Source organism: Sus scrofa, chromosome 4 (assembly GCF_000003025.6).
Source record: "Sus scrofa isolate TJ Tabasco breed Duroc chromosome 4, Sscrofa11.1, whole genome shotgun sequence".
NCBI classification, from domain to species: Eukaryota; Metazoa; Chordata; class Mammalia; order Artiodactyla; family Suidae; genus Sus; species Sus scrofa.
Genome location: NC_010446.5, coordinates 87,793,965 through 87,814,647, shown reverse-complemented (window position 1 = coordinate 87,814,647; position 20,683 = coordinate 87,793,965). Strand labels below are relative to the sequence as shown.

The 20,683-nt window shown below is 40.4% G+C and overlaps 1 protein-coding gene across 10 annotated transcripts in view; it reads left to right on the top strand.

Moving 5' to 3' along the window:
* The window catches only part of DDR2 (discoidin domain receptor tyrosine kinase 2), a 162,081-nt gene that overhangs the window by 97,171 nt on the left and 44,227 nt on the right, over positions 1-20,683 (top strand). For 8 of the 10 annotated variants that reach the window (XM_021089500.1, XM_021089494.1, XM_021089497.1 and 5 more), the window contains one exon: positions 2,820-2,928. The exons of 1 other annotated variant lie outside the window; for it this stretch is intronic. In XM_021089500.1, the coding sequence (XP_020945159.1) occupies positions 2,847-2,928 (82 nt within the window). In that variant the 5' untranslated portion in view covers positions 2,820-2,846. Of the gene's footprint in view, positions 1-2,819; positions 2,929-19,325; positions 19,604-20,683 lie in introns of those variants that run through there. One more of the 10 variants, XM_021089498.1, reaches the window with a different exon arrangement.

Below are 20,683 nucleotides of genomic sequence, written 5' to 3'. Positions count from 1 at the left end.
TAGTCTTTTCTGTTTGATTAGTTTTGGCTCCATTCTCTTCAGGCAGAACTATCTGAACACCTTTTTTTTTTTTCTTACCACTTTGGGTAGGTCAGGTTTCTACTGCCTAGAAAACATCATAGAAAGCTCTATTTCTTCAAACAAGTATCCTTGCTTTATTATCCTATTAGTTACTCCATTCCCATTATTGATCATTAAAATCTTATTCATCTTTCACGAATCTGGTCAGATGCTGATCTTACCATGAAGCCTTCTCTGATTGCTCCAGCTTAAGTGGATTTCATCTCTCTTTATAATTTTGCACTATATAATTTTTTCTAACAGTGGATCCAATGTTTGTTAATTACTAGTGTTACCAGGAAGAAACTTTCTTTTTTTAATAAACTTTTTATTCTTAAACAGTTTTATATTTACAGATGCATTGCAAAGATAGTATCTAGAATTCTTACTTACCCAATATCCAATTTACCCTATTAACATTTTATATTAGTGTAGTACATTTGTCATAGTTAGTGAGCCAGTACTGATACATTATTATTAACTAAAGTCTATACTTTATTCAGATTTCTTCAGTTTTCCCCTAATGTCCTCTTCCTATTCCAGGTTCCCATCTAGGATGTCACATTACATATTTAATCACTGTCTCTCCTTAGGCTCCCTTAGCTGTGACAGTTTCTCAGACTTTCAAGTCTTTGATATACATGACAGTTTTTTTTTTCATTTTTAAAATTTTACTGAGGTATAGTTGGTTTATAAGGTTGTGATAATTTCTGCTGTACAACAGAGTGATTCAGTTATTCATATATACGCATCCGTTCTCTTTCAGATTCCTTTCCCATGTAGATTATCACAGAATATCAGGCTGAGCTGCCTGTGCTATACGGCAGGAACCTGTTGGCCAATCATTATGTATACCTCAGTGTACATGCCAAGAAACCCCCAGTCCATCCCTACCCCCATTTGGTATCCACAAGTTTTTCAAAGTCTGTGAGTCTATTTCTATTCTGAAAATAAGTTCATTTGTATCCCTTTTCTTTTTTTAGATTCCACATATAGGAGTTCCCATTGTGACTCAGCAGGTTACAAACCCAACTAGTATCTATGAGGATACAGGTTCAATCCCTGGCCTCACTCAATGGGTTAAGGATCTGATGTTGCAGTGAGCTGAGGTGTAGGTTGTAGATGCGGCTCGGTTCTGACGTGGCTGTGGCTGTGGCTGTGGCTGTGGCTGGCAGCTACAGCTCTGATTTGACCCCTAGCCTAGGAACTTCCATATACCCACAGGTGTGGCCCTAAAAAGAAAAAAAAAAAGATTCCATGTTTGAATGATATCATGATGTTTACCTTTCACAGTTTTGAGGGTTACACGTTAGGAATTTTGTAAAATGTCCCTCAATTAGGATTTGTCTGATTTTTTTTTTTTTTTCATGACTAGGCTGCTGTCATGGGTTCTGGGGAGAAAGACCATAGAGGCTAAGTGCCATTTTCATCACATCATATCATACTTACTCTCAGTGTGACTTGTCAAAGCTGATGCCAACCTTGATCACCTGGTTTGAAGTAGTAGTCATCATGTTTCTCTACTGAAAACTTTCTCCATTTCCATGCTGTGCTCTTTGAAGAAAGTCACTGTGTACAGCTCACACTTAAGGGAGTGTGTGTGTGGGGGGGGTGGGGTGGGGGGGGTTGGGGGTGGGAGGGGTGGTTATACACCACCTCTTCAAGAGAAAAGAGTATCTAGATAAATTATTTAGAATTCTTTCGCATGGGAAATTTGTCTATTTGCCCTCATTTGTTTATTCAATCATTTACTTATATCAGCATCGGCTTGTAAATATTTATTTTATACCTTGGGTTATAATCCAATACCACTTGATTTATTTTGTTGCTTAGATTGTTCCAGCTTTGGCCATTAGAAACTCTTTCTGTTGGCTCCTGTGTTCCTTTGCCATATCCCCATCATTTTTATGTGTGTATACTTTCTCAATTTGGGGCACTAAGATTCCTCAAGATCATATTTCCTGCTCCAGTCCTAGAATCAGCAGTTTTTCCAAGGAACCTTGGTTCCTTTGATTGGAGAATGGTATTAGAAATCAAGATTTATCTACTAGATTTGCAATTGGGATGTCATTGCTTCTAGGGCCTCTAGGCTGACATAGCAGGGCATAGCAGGGCAATATGTGTGTAAACATTAACCTATGTATACACACATATTTGTAAACATTTCCATATGCAGCCATCTATATTTCTGTTAAGCCAAACACGAGTTCATATTGCTGTCTCAACTAATCCATTACCACATGGATTATTCTGGGGGAACTTAAAAATACAAAATTCCAGGTACCACTCCCAAACTAATAAATTAGGATTAAATATTGACCTTTTGAAAGGTCAACACAGTAACATCATTTAATGTTTTTCTTGGTTTAATACTGGAATTAATGTCAAAATTATGAAAACATCATAAATAAAAGTTTTACTTATCACCATTCACAATTTGGGTAAGTATTTATCTTACTGAAACTTTGTTACCCACTTATAGTTTTTGCTAATATTAATTCCATGAGTATATGATCTACTAGGGTTTGAAAATTTTTGTATTTCATGACTATTTAATGTCCCAGTTTGAAAACTCTTATATTATGTGACTATTTGATGTCCCATTCAACTATCAAAGTCTATGATTTAAAGTTGTATAGAAATAAACACGTAAGAACACAAAGGTAATCATACAAATTGTGTTCATCCATGTTGACAGTATCTGCCTCACTCATTCCCTCTCCTCTTTCTTGTTTTCTTGCATTTTTGATGGGCTGCAGGCTCAAGTTCTAACACCACCTTCTGAGATGATCCTGATTCCCAGAATGCCCTGGATGCTGCTCCTGCTGCTGACTATCTTGAGTTCTGCAAAAGCTCAGGTTAATCCAGGTAACACAGCCATTGCTCAGCCCTGTGCTGGAAGACCAGTTGAACACTCAAGCCCATCAATGTTCATCTTAGGAAAGGCACTACTAAGGGTTCTGAAGGGTCATTCCCACCATTTTTCTTTAAACCCTTCATGGTGAAACATGGCCACTGCAGGAACAGAAACTAATATACTCTCTTTATATAACATATACTATTTGTTAAAGACTTCTTTTGTAGAGTAGAGTGGAATACAAGTAAATTTTTAAAAATGGGAGGTGGGAGCCATCTTTTGGAAAAGAGAAGGAGATAATTTTTAGATGTCTTGGACAACTTCTGCAGATTGGTTTTCCAGTTATTTTTGGCTGGCTAAGGTCCTTATTTTATTTGAATGTCATGTTATGCTTTGAGGACCCTGATCTTGTACGATTTCAGGCAGTTTTTCTTTCCTATGTGCTCAAAAATAGATATGTTAGCCCTTCCTGTTGCCCCCCCCTTTTTTTTATTACATGTGTATTTTAATTTTAAATTGAAGTATATAATTGTATCATTTGCCAATTAACCATAGTAATGTCTCTTAACAACCTATGCAAAATTGGTGATTTAGTCTGGTTTTGGATGGACTACTCTTCTGGGCTCTTCTGGATTCATGCACATATCTGGGAGTCAAGCATTCACCCCCACACACCCATAGAAAGTGGAAGTTCCCAGGCCAGAGTTCAAACTGGAGCCACAGTTGCTGCCTGTGCCACAGCTGTGGCAACACTGGATCCTTAACCCACTGTGCCACATGGAAACTTCCATCAGCTGCTATTTATTGGCTCATAGAGGATGGCCTTGGCTCTGACAACTGGGGCAACTTCACTCTTCACTCTTCTCTGGCAGACTAGCGTAGATACTTTTTAATGAAAATTTCACAGGATCAAGAGCAGAAAGGGAAACATGCAGCATTTTGCAAGCCAGAGCTTGAGCCATGATCACTGAGATCTCATTGTCCAAAGCAAGTCATATGGCCAAGCCCTGAGTCAGAGTGGGAGGGCACAAAAGATTATATGGGAAAGGTCTGAATACAGGGAAAGGTGAAAGATTGGAGTCATTTTTTTCATTTGCCACAAATATAAATATAGGAAAGTATAAACATAGCCTAAGTGCTCAATTTGATGAATTTTACAAACTGAGCACATCCATCTAAGCAGTATCCAGATTAAGAAACAGAGCTATTCCAGCATTTCAGAAGCTTTCCTCATGCTCTCTTCCAGTCAATTTTCCCCATCCTAACCCCCAAGGGTAGTCGTTATTCTGTTTTCTAACAACATAAGTTAGTTCTGCCTGTTCTTATACTTTATATAAATGGAATCATAGGATGCATAAATACTCTTTTGTGTCTGGCTTCTTTCATTCAGCATTTTGTTCATGATATTCATCCTTAATGTTGCACGAATTTGGCAACTATTTTCATGATTGTGTATTAATATTTCGTTTATCCAGTCTGTACTGGGTGGGAATTTGGATTATTTCCAGTTTGGCCTCATTTTGAATGAAGCTTCTATAATCCTTTTATAAAGGTATTTTGATAAAGATATATACTCAGGTCATTTGGGTATATGCCTAGTATAAGCTGGCTTATATGTTACATGTGATCTATTTTTCTGCATACTGCCAAGAAGTTTTCCAAATTGACTTTACCAATGTACCACCCCATGGCAATATATCAGAGATCCAGTGGCTTCATTCTGTATTTAGATTCCCAAGGGCATTTCCATTTTCTCCTCTTCATATAGCATGAGCATACATTTGTGAAATGCTCACTATATTCCCTTTGCAAAAATTTTATTTCTATGGGATTTTCTTTATACCTCCATAGGCCATATATAGGCCATATATAATCCAACACCTTAAAATCAGTGATTAGTTGGTTAAATAAATCCAGTGCCTTATTACTTTCTTATAATAAACATAGTTGATATATCTCAGATCTGAACTTTGGCACCACTATTTCAGTTTTCTGGTGTGTATTATTCGCACCTAGTTGAAGTTTAGTTGCCTCTATTATGTTTAACAAGCCCCATGTCATTCTCCCTGCTTTGGTCTCTAAGAGTCACTATGAGTGCACAGAATGGCACAGTGTTTTGGGACTAGGCACACTCATAGAGACTGGTATGCCAGAAAGATATTTAAGAGACCAAACCAAAAGAGCTAGCTATCTGTGTTAGACAACACTGCTGTAGCCCTGGAGCAGGCAATGGGCTGTTTGAAGATAGAAAATAGTTAACTTTAAATCATTTCCCTCCCCCCATTCCTGGCATCAACTATTTCTTTTGGCTCTTTCTGTCAAGAAAAAGAAATAAAGTTGTTGTGATGATCTTTAGAAGAACATGGAGTATTTGAAGTATGTTGAAGGAATAAGTCTTCTCTCTACCATTTTTGGTATTTTATCAAGGTTAACTGGAAACAAGCAATGAGACGTTGTCATCGGTGAGTCTAGTCATAAAACTTGGGTTTCATGGAGGCTTAGGGCTTGATGAACACAGAGTAGGTTAATAGTAAATGCACTTTAAGGATGACTTCAGAAGTCCTTATTGGTGTTACTGAAAGTAATAGAGTAAATTCTTGGGTAGTTAGATTTCCCCACAGCCTGGCCATTAGGATAAATAGATGAAATGTTGGAGTTAAGTCCAGGAGAACTGAGCTGTAAACGAAACCTATATACATTCAATTGTTAAAATATTGAAAGATGTTTTAATAGCTCATTAAGAATAAATATTGTTTGACAAATAGCAACTGGGCTAAGCATTAAATTCAATTAATGTATAAAGTCTAAAACAAATATTGATTTAAGCTCACTTGGAAGATTTCACCATGACCATTGGTCAATGAGCCTTCTGTTCCTGGTATGACTTATTAATAGGGATATTGAATATTTAAAAATATCAATCTAGAAAAGTCAGCATAAGCCAACAGAGGGTGAATAATACTGGTATTTAAAGAAATTATCTATAATTTGAGAGCATAGGTCTCCTAAGGTACCACCCCCATGGAGACTACAGAGCAAGCTAGTGATATAGGTCAAGGCATGATGCCCGTGAGACCCTTGGCTCACTACTCTAAAGCACTGGAGTTTTGACAGTGGCAGCAAAGCAGGTGGTGGGTCAGGTGATGTTAGTGTCATTTCCAGTAATGGCAATGTTGAAATTGGCATTGTCACTAGGGGCTAAGTAGAAGGTATGCAGGTTCTCATGGAAAATACTGAAATACAGGTGTGTGTACATAGTCTTGAGGTGTGAGCCTAGTGAACATCCCCTGCAAAAGTACTTCAGGGATTGGGACCTACAGACTGTCAGTTCAAGGAGGAAGTCCCTGGAAAAATGTGAGGCAGTTTCCTCTGTCAAAATCATGGCTCAGGAATATCTTTTACCTATTGGCATCTGCATCAAAGAATCATACCAACAATTTCTGAAAAAACATTTCTATAAATCATCAAATAATTTGGATATTATTAGAACAGTCTAATGAATGATTTGTAGTTCATTTGGAAAATAATGTTTAACTCACTTAGAAAATTATTTTGAGGAGCTCCCGTCGTGGCTCAGTGGTTAACGAATCTGACTAGGAACCACAAGGTCTTGGGTTTGATCCCTGGCCTTGTTCAGTGGGTTAAGGATCCGATGTTGCCATGAGCTGTGGTGTAGGTCTCAAACGCGGCTCGGATCCCAAGTTGCTTTGGCTCTGGTGTAGGCCAGCGGCTACAGCTCCGATTAGACCCCTAGCCTGGGAACCTCCATATGCCACGGGAGCGGCCCAAGAAATGGCAAAAAGACAAAAAAAAAAAAAAAAAAAAAAAAAAAGAAGAAGATTTGAAAAAAAAAAAAAAAGAAAGTTATTTTGAGAACAACCCTAGATACAATCCTGACTTGGTCTTTTTTTTTTTTTTAATTGAAGTATAGTTGCTGTACAAAATTATATAAGTTACAGGTGTACAATGTAGTGACTCACAATTTTTGAAGGTTATACTCTATTTATAGTTATTATAAAATATCTATAGTCCCTCTGTTGTATAATATTTCCTTGCAGCTTATTTTATACTTAATAATTGTTTGTTCCTCTTAATTCTCTACCTGTATCTTGCCCCTTCCTACTTCCCTCTCCCTCTGGTGACCACCAGTTTGTTCCCTGTATCTGTGAGCCTGCTTCTTTTTTCGTTATAGTCACTAGTTTGTTGTATTTTTTAGAGTATACATATAAGTGATATCATAGAGTATTTGTCTTTTTCTGACTTATTTCACTTACAATAATGCCCTCTAAGTCCATTCTTGTTGCCCTCTAAGTGGCAAAATTTTATACACATACACACACGCACACACACACAAACACACACACATACCGCACCTTCTTTATCCATTCACCTGCTGATAGACACTTAGTTCGCTTCCCTTGGCTTGGTCTCAAATCAGTTGTAGGACACTAAGATATTATACACCTCTTTGTACTGTCTTAATCCTTTCACCAATAGTAAAATTAGGTTGGATTAGATAATATATGAGACCTTTTGTCACAAACTTACTGTAATTGAGTGGTGTGGGAGCTTAGCTGTCCGTATTAGAAGATATTGATAGATTTTGGGCTTAGAAATTGGATGGATATTCTTCATAAAAAAGACTGTATATCCCCAACTCCCTGCTAGTTCACAGGCTCAGGGATCTAAAGTCTGAACTTCAGGAGAATCTTGCCTTTTAGGCTAAGCACATAGGAGATATCTTGTAAATATTTTAAAATTTAAATCCTAAAATTCTCCTTAGTGACAAGCTGAGTACAGAAACCCCTGCCCCAATCTGGCCTGCAGAAGTTTCATGGTACTAGAATCCATTTGCTGTAGGGCATCTTTTTCTCTAGAGGTGGAACCAAGAAGAAGCCCTTTAGACAGAAGAAATAGTATATGCAGTGGCTGAGAGGGAGGAAGAGTACACGTGGGACTGCCTGGTGGAGGGTCATGAGTGAAGGACCCAGAGAAGCAGTTTTTCATCCTCCTGTAGGGTCCATGGGTCAAGGACCCTCTTTCCCAACTTGGTCTGGGGCTACTGGATTTAACAGGAGAGTTGAGAGTCCCTCCATGGGAAAGAAAGTCTTTAGACTCCACAAGGAAGTGCAAGAATATTCCAAGCTATAGTTGTTGCTTGATCAGCCACCAGGGTTCGTCTTTACCACAGGGTATAAGACCAGTTTCAGTGGCCATTGAGGATCCAGAAACTTATGGATTTCCAAGTGGGAAACAGAAATCTGATGATCCTGAAAACCTCTCCCAGGTCTGAAGTCCTAAGGACTCACCCAGCCAACTATATGACTGCTTGTGTAAAGAACTGCCAACTGCCCCACTCTCCTGACTTGGTTTGTGATGACTATGTGTGCTTACAAAAAGGGAGAAACGCCCCTCTCCTCCCCAACAAGCAACCTAGGCCTTTAGGATTCAGGGTACAGAGCCAAGTCCTGGGACTTCCCATTTCCATTCTTCATTTTCCCATCCTAGGAAGTAAGCCACTTGCTAGCAGTTCACAGGGGCCACTTCGTGGGGTGGGGAGTCCTCCTTTGGTGTCTAGACCGTCCCCACTTTGAAAGAAGGAACAAAGATATTAAGGGTTTGGGATTCTTTTCCTACTGGTTCCAAATATGTTTTTGGTTCATCACTGTAGTTTTATTCTTTTCAGTATCAGTCCTACATTCAGGATCATATAGAGCTCACACTTGGAATTTGGATCTCATTAGGACACTCAGCAAGCAAAGCTATAGCTGGAAGCCCTTCAGGACTGACTGATCTTTGCAGAGAAACCAAACAGCCCTGGAGATGTTCTGGTTCCCTTCTGCTCAGAGTTGTCTCCCTGTCCCCACTCCCTTATCTCACACCAAGGCTGATACCTGCTACTTTACCTAAATACGTTTCCAAATTGGAAAATCATTTGTGTTTCCCTGGGTTCTCATCATTCCTGTCCCCAGAGATGTGCTGAGAGGGTTTAATGGAGCCTCAACTGTTAATGAGAATGTAGTGCTGGTTCCAGGCTTCTGAAACCAGACCTGAGGTATTAATTAAGGCTATGCATGTTTAATTAAGGCTGTGTGTATGTGTGTGTGTGTGTGTGTGTTTGTGTACACACTTTATATGGCTTGAGAAGGCCCCTGGGAAAAAGATAAAAACGGCTGGGAAGAGACCTCCCTGGTTGAATTTCTCTTAACTGAGCAATGCTAGATGCTGCCCAGATTGGCTCTTTCTTGTTTGTATGTTTGTTTATCAAGTTTAGCCTGAGGGTGGCCTCTGGTATCCTTCCTGCCAGTAAGAGGATCTTCCTCTGGGGATAACAGAAACTCATTTGCCCCTTGAGCACTCTTAGTTGTGCCAAATGGAGAAAAAGAAAATGCAGATTTCAAGGAACAGTACCAACAAATATTTAATGAGCACTTAATATTTTCCAAGTACTATTCTAAGTGGTGTCAACAAATTTAATCTTAACAACCATCTTATGAAGTAGGTAGCATTGTTATTTCACTTTCACAGAGGGGAAACTGAGGCCAAGAAACTTTAGGTAACTCACTCAAGGTTATAGACCTAGCCATGTGGCAGAACTATGATGGGATCCACCTCCAGAAAGCACGGTCTTGACCTCTATGCTCTACTGCTCCTGGAGTGGTAGACTCAGAATGTTTTGCTACCCAATCACATCGAGTCTCTGGTGTCATGCTGGTTGAGATACTAAAGGTACAAGAGAGATCCAGAGATAAAGAAATTTGTCGGGCTGGATGAAAACAGGAAGGGAGAGATTTTGAGCTTAAGTGAAGGCACAGTCACAAAAAGAAAAACAAGGGAGAGGAGATGGTTGCCATAGAAGGGTCATAGGACAAAGATGAGGTTAAGGTGGTGGCAAAAACAGGTATCACATAATTTTGGGATCCTTGATATGTGACAGATGCTTTCTGATCAAAGGCTTTCCCTTCACCCAGTGATAACAAAATGCTGTGCTAGTGGCCTCCTGCCCAGTTTCATGTTCCTTTTGCTATAAGATTTAAACAAATCTGGAGTCAGGACATTCTAAACTTTAAACAAGCAATAAGTTTCTCTGGACCCTCTTTCCAGATTGTTCCCCAAATTGGTGGTTCTTCTTGACCCTGAGGTCACACTACAGGCAGTGTGGAGAGCCTGTGCTGACAGCAGAGTGTGATGACAACATAGATGGTGGATAGAGATGGCAATGGAAATGGAGGGATCTATATTCTATTTCCAGCTCTGTTGCTGTCTTGCTTTGTGATGTTTGGCAAATCTCTGTACCTCACTTTGCTCACTTATAAAATGGGAAGAATAGACCCTGCCTGCTGCCTGCACTTCACAGGGTTACTGTAGGGAGATCAAATGAGATAATGGAAGTCAATGGGCTTTGGAAAGTTATATAAAAATATCAAGGGTTGTGATTTGTTACTTTTGGAAGAGAAAGAAATTAAAATTACCCAAAGACTATAAAACAACAGTTTTTATCAAGCGGATGATGGAGGAGGAAAGAGCAAAAGAGTTCACTAGTGACTATTATGGTCTCTTGTGGTCACCGAGAGAGAGACTCAAGTTACCTTTGGGGAATAGGGGTTTCTGACAACCCTGAACTCTGGCTATCCTAATGCATGGCCCTGTGCCCAGGCCGAGCATATCCACGACAGTGTATTTTTTTCTGGGGAAAATGGTGTGATTGTTGACTTAGCTCTTGGTCTTAGCCAACAGACCTCTGAAGAGCCTGAATGTGGCAAGATAGGCCTCCCAGAATTTCTCAGTGGTTTGGACACATACACAGTAAAGTAAAGCAAAAGTTAAGACATTCAAAACAATGAGGGTTTTTGGAGGGGCTTAAGTGGGAGGTGATGAGTTGTTAAAAAGTATGCAACTTCTTTTTTTCCTGCCTCAGATGATTGTGACTTTGGCCATTGTCTTATTTGGTGTGGTGAGCATCTTCTGTGTCCTCATGGCTTTCGTACTGCTTGGCTTATAGAAGCAATCAATAAATGTTTGAGGAATTAAAAGAAGGCAGGAATGAAGGAAAGTCAAGAAGTTCCCTGGCTTCTCTGTGTATTTCTACAAAAAAAAAAAAAAAAAAAAAAAAAAGGATCTAAATTATGCCACGTGTGTCTTGGTCTTACAAAGATGTTCAGAAGCTGAGCAGACATAAGAATATTATTCCTTCAAATGTTGAAAGTGTTACTACATAGGAGGATGACAGACTGAAGTTCCCTGAGCTGCAGCTACTAATGTGCAGTAAAGAAGTCCAGCGTCTGGTGTCCAAGGGCTGGAAGAGCCCTTCCCCTTGTAGAGGTCAAGAAGCCTCTGTGCTTATTCCTAAAAGCCTAACTTCCCACTTTGGCCTGCGGGCAGAACATTTTAGTGGTCATAAATACAGAAAAAAATGTGCTTAAATTTGCCGAGATGTGTGTAAAGCTCTTACCCTTGGTATTTCAGGCAATGAATTTGTATTTAATCTTTTGAGTGCTGTTAAGTCAAGAGATAAGGTCTAACAGTGAAGTGTATCTTCTATGTATAAGCATTGCTAAGTAAAGAAATGGTTCATCCTGGCACAGGAGAAGCCCTGGCTATGAGGCTAGGCTAAATCCACCTTGAGAAAGCTACAATATTAAATAACATCTAATCTTTAGTAGGTTAGACTAATATTTAGGACTTTGTTACAGCTTTTCTTATTGAGTTACTTGCTCAACAGTGATGAATAACTATGCTACTACTTCTATTGTTATAATGGCTGCTGCTGCTGTTGCTGTTGTTACTGCTGCTGCTGCTGCTACTGCTGCTACTACTACTACTGTACTACGACGACGACTAATGACGATAGTATTACTGACCCAGGTTCTTAGACTCTTTAATCAATAGAAATTGATAAAAAGCCAGAAGGGAAATTTAGGCAAAGTTTTATTGGCACTCATGCTGTAGCATGTGGGAGCAAAACAAGTAACTGTTTCCTTGCTTGCTCCCTGGGGTGGTGAACTGGTTCCTTAAATGGGGAAGAGATAGGAGTGGACCCCTGGGTCGGCTGGAGGGTGGCTTAGGTGGTCCACCCACCCTCTTGGTGGCGCTGAGTGCAGGGACTGTGTGCAGTACTATGCTTTTGCTCACAATACTTCAGAAGGAGGAATTGGGTTTTGGTCTTTTTGTATCTTATTGTTCATAACTTGCCCCAGCTGCACAGGTGTGCAGTTTTTTTTTTAGTCCCTTGTAGTTTCTTTGTATTCTGTTGCTTGGGGAGAAGAGGAGAGTAAGTCCAGGTGCAAGCACTGCAGTGAAGGGTACCAGGTTCCAACTCCTAGCCTGTCTCATTAGCAACAACATGATATATCTCTGGCTACTGATTGTGTTTCTTGATTAAATAAAATGTATCCTTAATTTCTCTTATGAGGATGCATCTGAGTTTCTCTCTTGAAATGCCAAGAACAAGAAATTTATAAATATCAGGATAAATTTGAACACATATTTCTTTCTTTATAACCACTAAGATGCCCTGCATGTGGGTAGATACTGGCTTGGCCCACTTCTCTGTGAGGCTAGGGTGCTCTTCTCTTTAGAAATGTGTTTGGATCTTTGATTTTCTTAAGAGCCTGTGAACCCAAAGTCCAGATTGGTCAACAGTAAAGTCATTGGCTCTGTCTTTACTTGGTAGGGTAGAATATCTTCATTCTGGGCAATTGATAGGGTATAAACTTGGATTCTTTGTCATTCAGTGCTTTTCAAAAAATCCTATGTTTTATCCGTGGCCTCTCTTCCTGGTGGGTCCTGAACTCTAGTCTTTGTTTTGTCAGACTCAAAAACTCAGCTCAGCCTTTCAGAGGGTTTTCCCTTAGGTTTTTATACTGCCTCTCTACACAACTCCAGTATTTGGCAAATGTGCTGAACAGGAAAATAAGCTGCCTGCTAGAAGGATCCCAGGTTATTTCAAAAGCAGTAACCCCCCTACTGGTGCAAAGCCCAGAATCAGTGTCTTGCCCTTAGCCCAGCTGACTACAAATTCTCCCTTTTCTGAAGTAGCAGTGCCTCTGTTCTCACTACCTCAGCAACTATCAGATGCCTTCAAGTAGATGATTTTTTTAAATTTTATCTAGCTCTTCTAGTTATCCTCAGGGGGAGCATTGCTTACTGCAGGCTACTCCATCCCACTTGGAAACAAAAATTAAAGTTTAGCTTTTACCTTGTTGCCCTTGTGATTCATGTTAACTGATTATACTTTGCTTCTTGAACTGGCTAGTAGGAAGCTCAGAGTCAAATGTGAGGACTATCCCAGCAAACAGTAAAGAACCAAGTGTAACATGTTTTGGGATTTATCCATAGCTTTGAATCGTCCCTATTTTTTTCCTTTTCCTACATTCCTTCACTTATTTGCTTGTTTATTTATTTACTTAGTATCTTATACAGCTTTGGAAGCCAACTCCAATATTTTTTTAGAGTGAATTAGAGTAAAATTATTGAAAAATAAATAACATCTAATCTTTATTAAATGTTACTTCTCTAAGCATTGCTCTGCTCTAAACATTACTATCTAAGTACTTGACATATGTTTACTCATATCTCCTTATAGTATTCTTATAAACAAGTACTATTATTGTCATTAAACTGAGAGGCTAAAGGCTTAAAAATCCTTCCCAAAGCCATAAAACCTCTGAATTGCTTAAGAAAGAGTGAATGTAATATTTAAAACAAATGACCCCTCTCTTTCTCTTAGATATTATTTAGTGATTCCCTACTGCCTCTCATGAAGTGTGCTATGTTCTTTGTATACAGTATATTAAATCCTTACAACAACCCTGCTTGGCAGTGTTATTGAGGGTGAGGAGATTGAGGTGCAGAGAGGCTTAGTAACTTGTCTTGGGTTCCACAATTTGGAAGTAGCAGAATCAAGTTTTAAGCATGGATCTATGATGATTCTAAACTATGCAGCAGCTTCTTTCTCAGCTCTTAACGCATAGTTACCCAGCTGTCTCTATCACTTGCCTCCTTGTTGAAGGAAAGGGCACTCTATTTTTACTATGAGGCTTTTATTAACTTTGTTAACCAGGAGTAAGAACTTATCTCATCTGACCCTCATCTCAGTAACAAGAAATCCATTACAGCTTGGGGACCTCTCTTCTGGAGCTCTGCAATATTTGTTTCTGCAAAGTATTTTGGGCTTTTAGGAAAACTGAAATAATAAAGAGCTATTCTTTTTTTTTTTTTTAAACTATGGAAGTATAGCTGATTTACAATGTTGTGATAATTCCTGCTGTACAACAAGGTGATTCTGTTATATGCATCCACATATCCATTCTTTTTCAGTTTCTTTTCCCATATAAGTTATCACAGAATATTGATTAGAGTTACCTCTGCTATATGGCAGGTCCCTTAGAGGGCTATTCTTATATGAAATTTCAAGTTGGGCAAAAGAGGTCTTGGCAAAATAGCCTCTTTGTATCTATAGGAACCCAAATAATTTTCCTTGGCACCTAGCAAGATCCCATCATGTAGATATGTACCTGCATAGTGATCCAGTCTGAAGTAGCCTGCTAATAGAGCTTGTGGAAAGAAGGGGCCCAAATCACACTTTAATCAGACCACCTTATTCCCTCTCAAGCTAGAAAAACTAGGTCAAGGTGGCCAGGCTTGATGAAAGAGGAACCGAGGATCAGGAGATCTGAACTTCAGTCCTGACTACACTAGTCAGCTGTACATCTTTGAGTAAGTCAATTCACCTCTCTGGGCCTCAGAAGTTCTGATATTTAACATGGAGCCATCAGAGGGTTGGTTTCCTAAAGTCTTGGCTCTAAAGCTTTATGGTCCAGATGTTCCTTTAGGCCATGGACTGTCTTGGGTCCCCCAGCTGACCCACATAACTGCACACACAGTTCCCCACCCCCACTTCTGTCGGTCAAATTGTATCTTCTCTGTGCCCGAAGAGGCCCAGCTGTTGGCTCTCCTTGCCCCAGGCCTCATGTGTGCCATGTGTGTGTTTTCCTGGAAGCTGCATATAGAACACTCATTGACGGGGGAGCTTGTGGTCTAGAGCTAACAGTGAGATGGTAAACATTATGGAACAAGCAGCCCTTTCAGGCTCCCAACTTTGGCAGCACAGTGTGAAAGTAATTCTTGGAAGCTGGGGCCTGGTGGCAGCTGCTTCTCCTCAGCCTGCTTGCCAGGCCCTACCAGAGCTCAGGATGGAGCGAGTTTCCGCCTGGGCATGCAGCAGCCAGTGCCAGTAGTTTTCCACTCTGGGAAACTCGAAAAATGAGTTGGCCTCTCTGTCCAGGAGATTGGTGGATAGCAGAAGCGTCAGGAAAGCACCAAGACAACTCAAAAGGCAAAATCAGGTGATACTTCTTTGCTGCAGGGTCTCTTGCTTTCCTTGCTATTTTCTGCTTTTTGATGCTGCTTTCTATCTCATAATGTGGAGCTCAGAGGCAGATTGATGGGCTCTGATAAATGATGAAGTAGACTGGGGGAAAGAAGGGGACCTGACATTTAGGACTTGAGCCTACTTGGCAGTTCTGTCTTCACTATTGGCTGGAATCCCTTCCACAGAAGTTTACCAAAAATAGACATAGTCAATAGGAAAACCACACTGGTACTGCTGAGAAGTGCCACGTTGGTTGCCCTGGGCCAAGGTTCATCCTGGTTCCAAAGACCCACTAGGATGAGAAAGGCCATCCAAGATCAGCTTGCCTCTTTTCCTGTGTCCTTTCTGTGAGGCCTCTGGCAATACTGATTCATCAAGAAACTTTCCTTAATGGCTGCTTTGCTGGCTCTTGTCTCTGAATTCCCTTTCCTCATCCTTGTATTCCTTGGTCTCAACTTGTGGACCACCAACTCTACTTCATTGTCTGAAAAGGGTTTATAACTTGGGGCCCAGAGCCTTACTCTGGCTTGATTTGGAGATCCTCCACTGACTAATATTCATGTCAGAACTTCTCTTCCTCTCATGCAAATGCCAACAAAGCCCTTGAAAGAGCAGAAAGAGCATCCCTCTCTGGAGGTTGTTGTGAGCTGGGAACAAGATGGCATTCGTGCTAACAAATCTTGGCCCTCCTTGGGGAAAGCACTGCCCCCTGAATACCCTGCTGAGAAGGGTATTTTTTTTTTCAAATGTGGGCTGAGTACCTTCTATGCCCAGGCACTTTGGGAGACAGAGAAATGAATCAATCATAGCAGCTGCTCTGAAGAATTCAACATGTGGTGAAGTTCACAGTCTCCATTCATTAATTCTTGCATTCACCCTTCCACCCACCTACCCATCTCTCTACCACTTTGTCTGCTTATTTATTTGGCAAGTGTGTGTTGACCATCTAATGGCTGACCATCTAATGTTGAACATTTATTTGACTCTATGTTGAAGGGGCAAAGGAAGAATCTGAAATGATTGCTATTCTCAAAATTGCTTACAGTTTCAACAAGAGGTAAACAAGTAAAGCAAAGCTTCTGGTGAAGGTTGTAGCCTAAAAGAACTCCTCCTTTCACCCACCATCATTTTTATCCCTGTACCACGTTTTAGTGTTTTCCATAGTTTTGTCACACTACCTGATTTAGTAATAGCTAATAATAGCTAGTGTCAAACAGCCAGTTTTCCTGTTTGATTATTAAAAGCTAGTATCTTTTGTCTGTTTCCCCTACCAGAATGTAGAATCATTTTATTTGTCATGTTCACTACCGAATCTTCAGAATAGTACCTGATACCGAATCTTCAGAATAGTACCTACCTAGTACCTACCTTATGTACTTATTAAATACATGAACAGCTATTAAATACATATACTTATTAAACCATGAACAAAAATATAGGTTGCAAGAAAGTATATAATAAACCAGACTTATAAGGAAGTCTAGCTGTCTGCTCCCTTGTTAAATTTCATTAGTTGGGGCTCTCTTTCCCTAACTTTCCAGATGTTTGTCTTTAAGTCCTAATTATAATGCACAACAGAAAACTCTTCTTTTATCACATTTTGAAGAGATATTTGCTGAGCACTCAGTTAATGCCAGACAGCCTACTAGAAATTGGAGAGACAACAGAGAAAGATAGACAGGCTCCCTACCCTTAGAACATGTACTGTTGAGTGGCGAGACCAAAATTAAATAAACAACTATTTATAGCACAAGTGTGAAAGGTGCTATCAAAGAAAAGAAGTATGTTATAAGAGCATTTAAAAGATATTTCCCTTTTTTTTTTTTTTGGCTTTTTAGGGCTGCACCCACGGCATATAGAAATTTCCGGGCTAGGGGTCTAATCGGAGCCACAGCTGCCAGCATACATCACAGCCATCGCAACGGGGATCCAAGCCACATCTGCAACCTACACCACAGCTCATGGCAATGCTGCGTCACTGACCCACTGTGAGAGGCCAGGGATTGAACCTGCATCCTCATGGATACTAGTTGGATTTGTTTCCCCTGTGCCATGACAGGCACTTCCAAGATTTCTAACTTAATTGGTGCAGAAGAATTCCCTAAGAGAGGGGTGGTCTAAGAGCTAGAGGATGACAGGTGTTATCAGGTAAAGGAGGGGAAAGGAAGAGCATTCCAGGCAAAGGGAGCATCATGTTTAGAGAGACCTTGAGGTTGGAAGGTATGTTGTGCCTTTGTGAAGTTGAAATAAGACCAACTTATTGGAATTTAGAGATCGTAGATCTGGGATGACCCAAGATGAGGCCAGAAAAGTAGGTAGCCTGAGGCCCGATCCTGTAGGCACCATGGGTCACATTATACTAAGAAGAATGGGGAGCTGTTAGAAGGTTCATGTTAGAATAAGGCTTTAGGAAGTTCACTTGGGCTACTCTGTGGAGAGAGGACAATAGCGGAACCAGGAAGAAGAGCTAGAAGGCATTGGAGTAAGTCAGAAAGAGAAAGACAAATGCCATAAGATATCACTTATATCTAGAATCTAATAAATATATGGCACGAATGAACCTATCTACAGAAAAGAAACAATCCCATAGACATAGAGAACAGACCTGTAGTTGCCAAGGGGGAGGGGGAGGGAGTGGAGTTTGGGGTTAGATGCAAACTGTTGCATTTGGAATGGATAAGCAATGAAGTCATGCTGTATAGCCCAGGGAACTATATCCAATCACTTGTGAGGGAACATTGATGGAGGATAATGTGAGAAAAAGAATGTATTTATATAAAATATATATATATATATATATGAATAACTAGTCATTTTTCTGTACAGCAGAAATTGACAGAACATTATAAATTAACTATAATAAAAATTTAAAAAGTAAAAGATAAAAATAAATTAAACTCTCAATAGAAAAAGTATTGGAGTGGTTCAGACAGGGGTTGGGGGGATCAGAAGGTGGAGGTTGGTCTCTGCATGGGAGGAGTGGGGAAGGAGAGAGAGAGCTGTACTGAAGAACTTTTCAGGAGGTAAATTTGTGGGGTTTGCTGATACACTAGATGCTTCTCAGAGCCAAGTTTGCATCCCCCCTCACCTTGATTGCCTCTTAGCAAGAATAACACGTCACCTATTATCCTGAATTCCTCCCCTCCAAGAACTCTTTATTGGTCTCCAGGCAGGGTTCAGAGAACTCCTCTTGATTCAGGGAGAGCTCATCTAGTTCTCATAAGTGCAGTTGCCATGCTGCTGTCCACATACAATGGACTTAAACCCTTTTGTGTGATGGAAGAGCTGGAGGGGATGAGGAGGACACATTTGGCATTTTGTTTATGTGGAGAACTGAAGCCTCATCTCATCCCCCAGTTCCTTTAATTATCAAATATGAGTGTGCACCAGTCGCCTGGAGGGCTGGTGAGAACATAGTTTGCTGGGAAAAATCCTCAGCATGTCTGATCCAGTAGGTCTGGGGTGGGGATGGAGAATTTGCATTTCCAACAAGTTCCCAGGTAATGGTGATGCTGCAGGTCCTGGGAGCACACTTGGAAGACCACAGCTCTCACACAATGATAAATAAGGAGAACAGAGCCTTCAGGAAGGGAGTTGGTACTTTTTCACAGCAAATAGAGTATCCTAGGTAGAATCTTGCCCTCTTGTTCTCTCCCTCTCTCTCTGTTAAATAGCGAACATTCCTGTTTGAGTTTAGTGATAACACAAAATGGGAAGGATTCCTGAGTGCAGGAAATATAAAGGAACTGAAATTTCTCATGAGGGTAGCTATAGCAGCGACAGCTCTGTTGAAACTTCTTGATTGCTGTTCCCAGGATAAGCAGTGCCTTGGTAGGGAAGTTATTTGCAACAGTATCATGATTCACCCCATGCGACCCTCCTTTCCCATTTCTGGTTTACTTTAGATGTTCCGGGAAGCAGTTCTCATTACACTCATAGCTCAGTGACTAGAGATACATGATAGCCAGGAATGTATCCTGTGGGACTGTGAATGAGGATTTCTCTGGCCGTCAGGCATGGCTCGAGAGAATAATCTTGTGTCCAGGCGGGAAGGGATTTGGCAGTAGTGTTGTTCCCAAGACTGGCTGCCCAGCAGAATCACCCAGGAAACCTTAGAAACAGGTTCCTGGGCTCTGCTTCAGATAATGCCAAAGGAAAAAAAATCTCTAAGTGGGGGCTCACACGTATGTATTTAGAACCTTCCAAGCTATTCTAAAACAAGTGATCCACGCACTGGCTTTTGGGATCCACTGCCTTAGAAAACGTCTCCTCCAGATCTTTTGCTCTCCATATGAAGAGGATACCCCAGGAGGGTATGTCATTTGCTCTGATCCCATGTGGTTTAAATGGTAGAGCCAGGAGTGAATTTGAAATCTTTTGGTTTTCAGAGGTTATATGGTTTAGTGAGGTCACAGTTTCTAGAGTCAGAGTCTAATCTGAATTAGTATTTGCTCAATGAAAGGTCTCAGGCAGTTATTAAAACTCTTACTAGTAAAATGGGTAACACGTGGGACACCTGAAATAATGAATGACAAAATGCTTATCTTAATGCCTGACACTTGATGCATGTTTCTAAATGGATGCTATTATTAACGTATTTCATTGAATATAAGGAACTGCTGACGCTAAGATGTATCATTAAAAAAATACTGACAGTTGAACAATATGACTCACTCTTTGCTTGCAAGTTGGCTTCAGATTTTAGAGATATAATGTGAAAAAAAAGTAGGAACTGTGGTATTCCACGACTCTTTCCTCCACTTTGTGAAGATGATTATGTTATTATGTTATTAAATTAAATACTTCAACAATAAATGCTGATTTCTGAAGAAGCACACAATGGGCTTAAGGAACAGCACGGAGGCCAGTGATTGACAGGGTGTCAGGTGGAGACAACATCTGAGATAGTCAGGAGATAGGTTATGTGTAAGGATTTTGAGTTTTATTCTGTGAAGGAGATGGGAAGTTAATGGAATGGTTTGAGCAGAGGGTTGCATGATCTGATTTATATTTTAGTAGAGACTTGGGGCCAGATGGACATTTGAGGGGTTCCTGTCATGGTGCAGCAGAAATGAATCTGACTAGGAACCATGAGGTTGCGGGTTTGATCCCTGGCCTTGCTCAGTGGGTTAAGGATCTGGTGTTGCTGTGAACTGTGGTATAGGCTGCAGACATGGCTTGGATCCCGAGTTGCTGTGGCTGTGGCGTAGGCTGGCAGCTATAGCTCAGATTAGACTCCTAGCCTGGGAACCTCCATATGCCGTGGGTGCAGCCCTGAAAAGACAAAAAAAGAAAAATTATATATTTGACAAGAAGAGGCAAAATGACACCAAATCCCCATGCTCATCTCTTGATTCAAATCTGACTTGGAAAATGCAGTGGACAAGAACAGA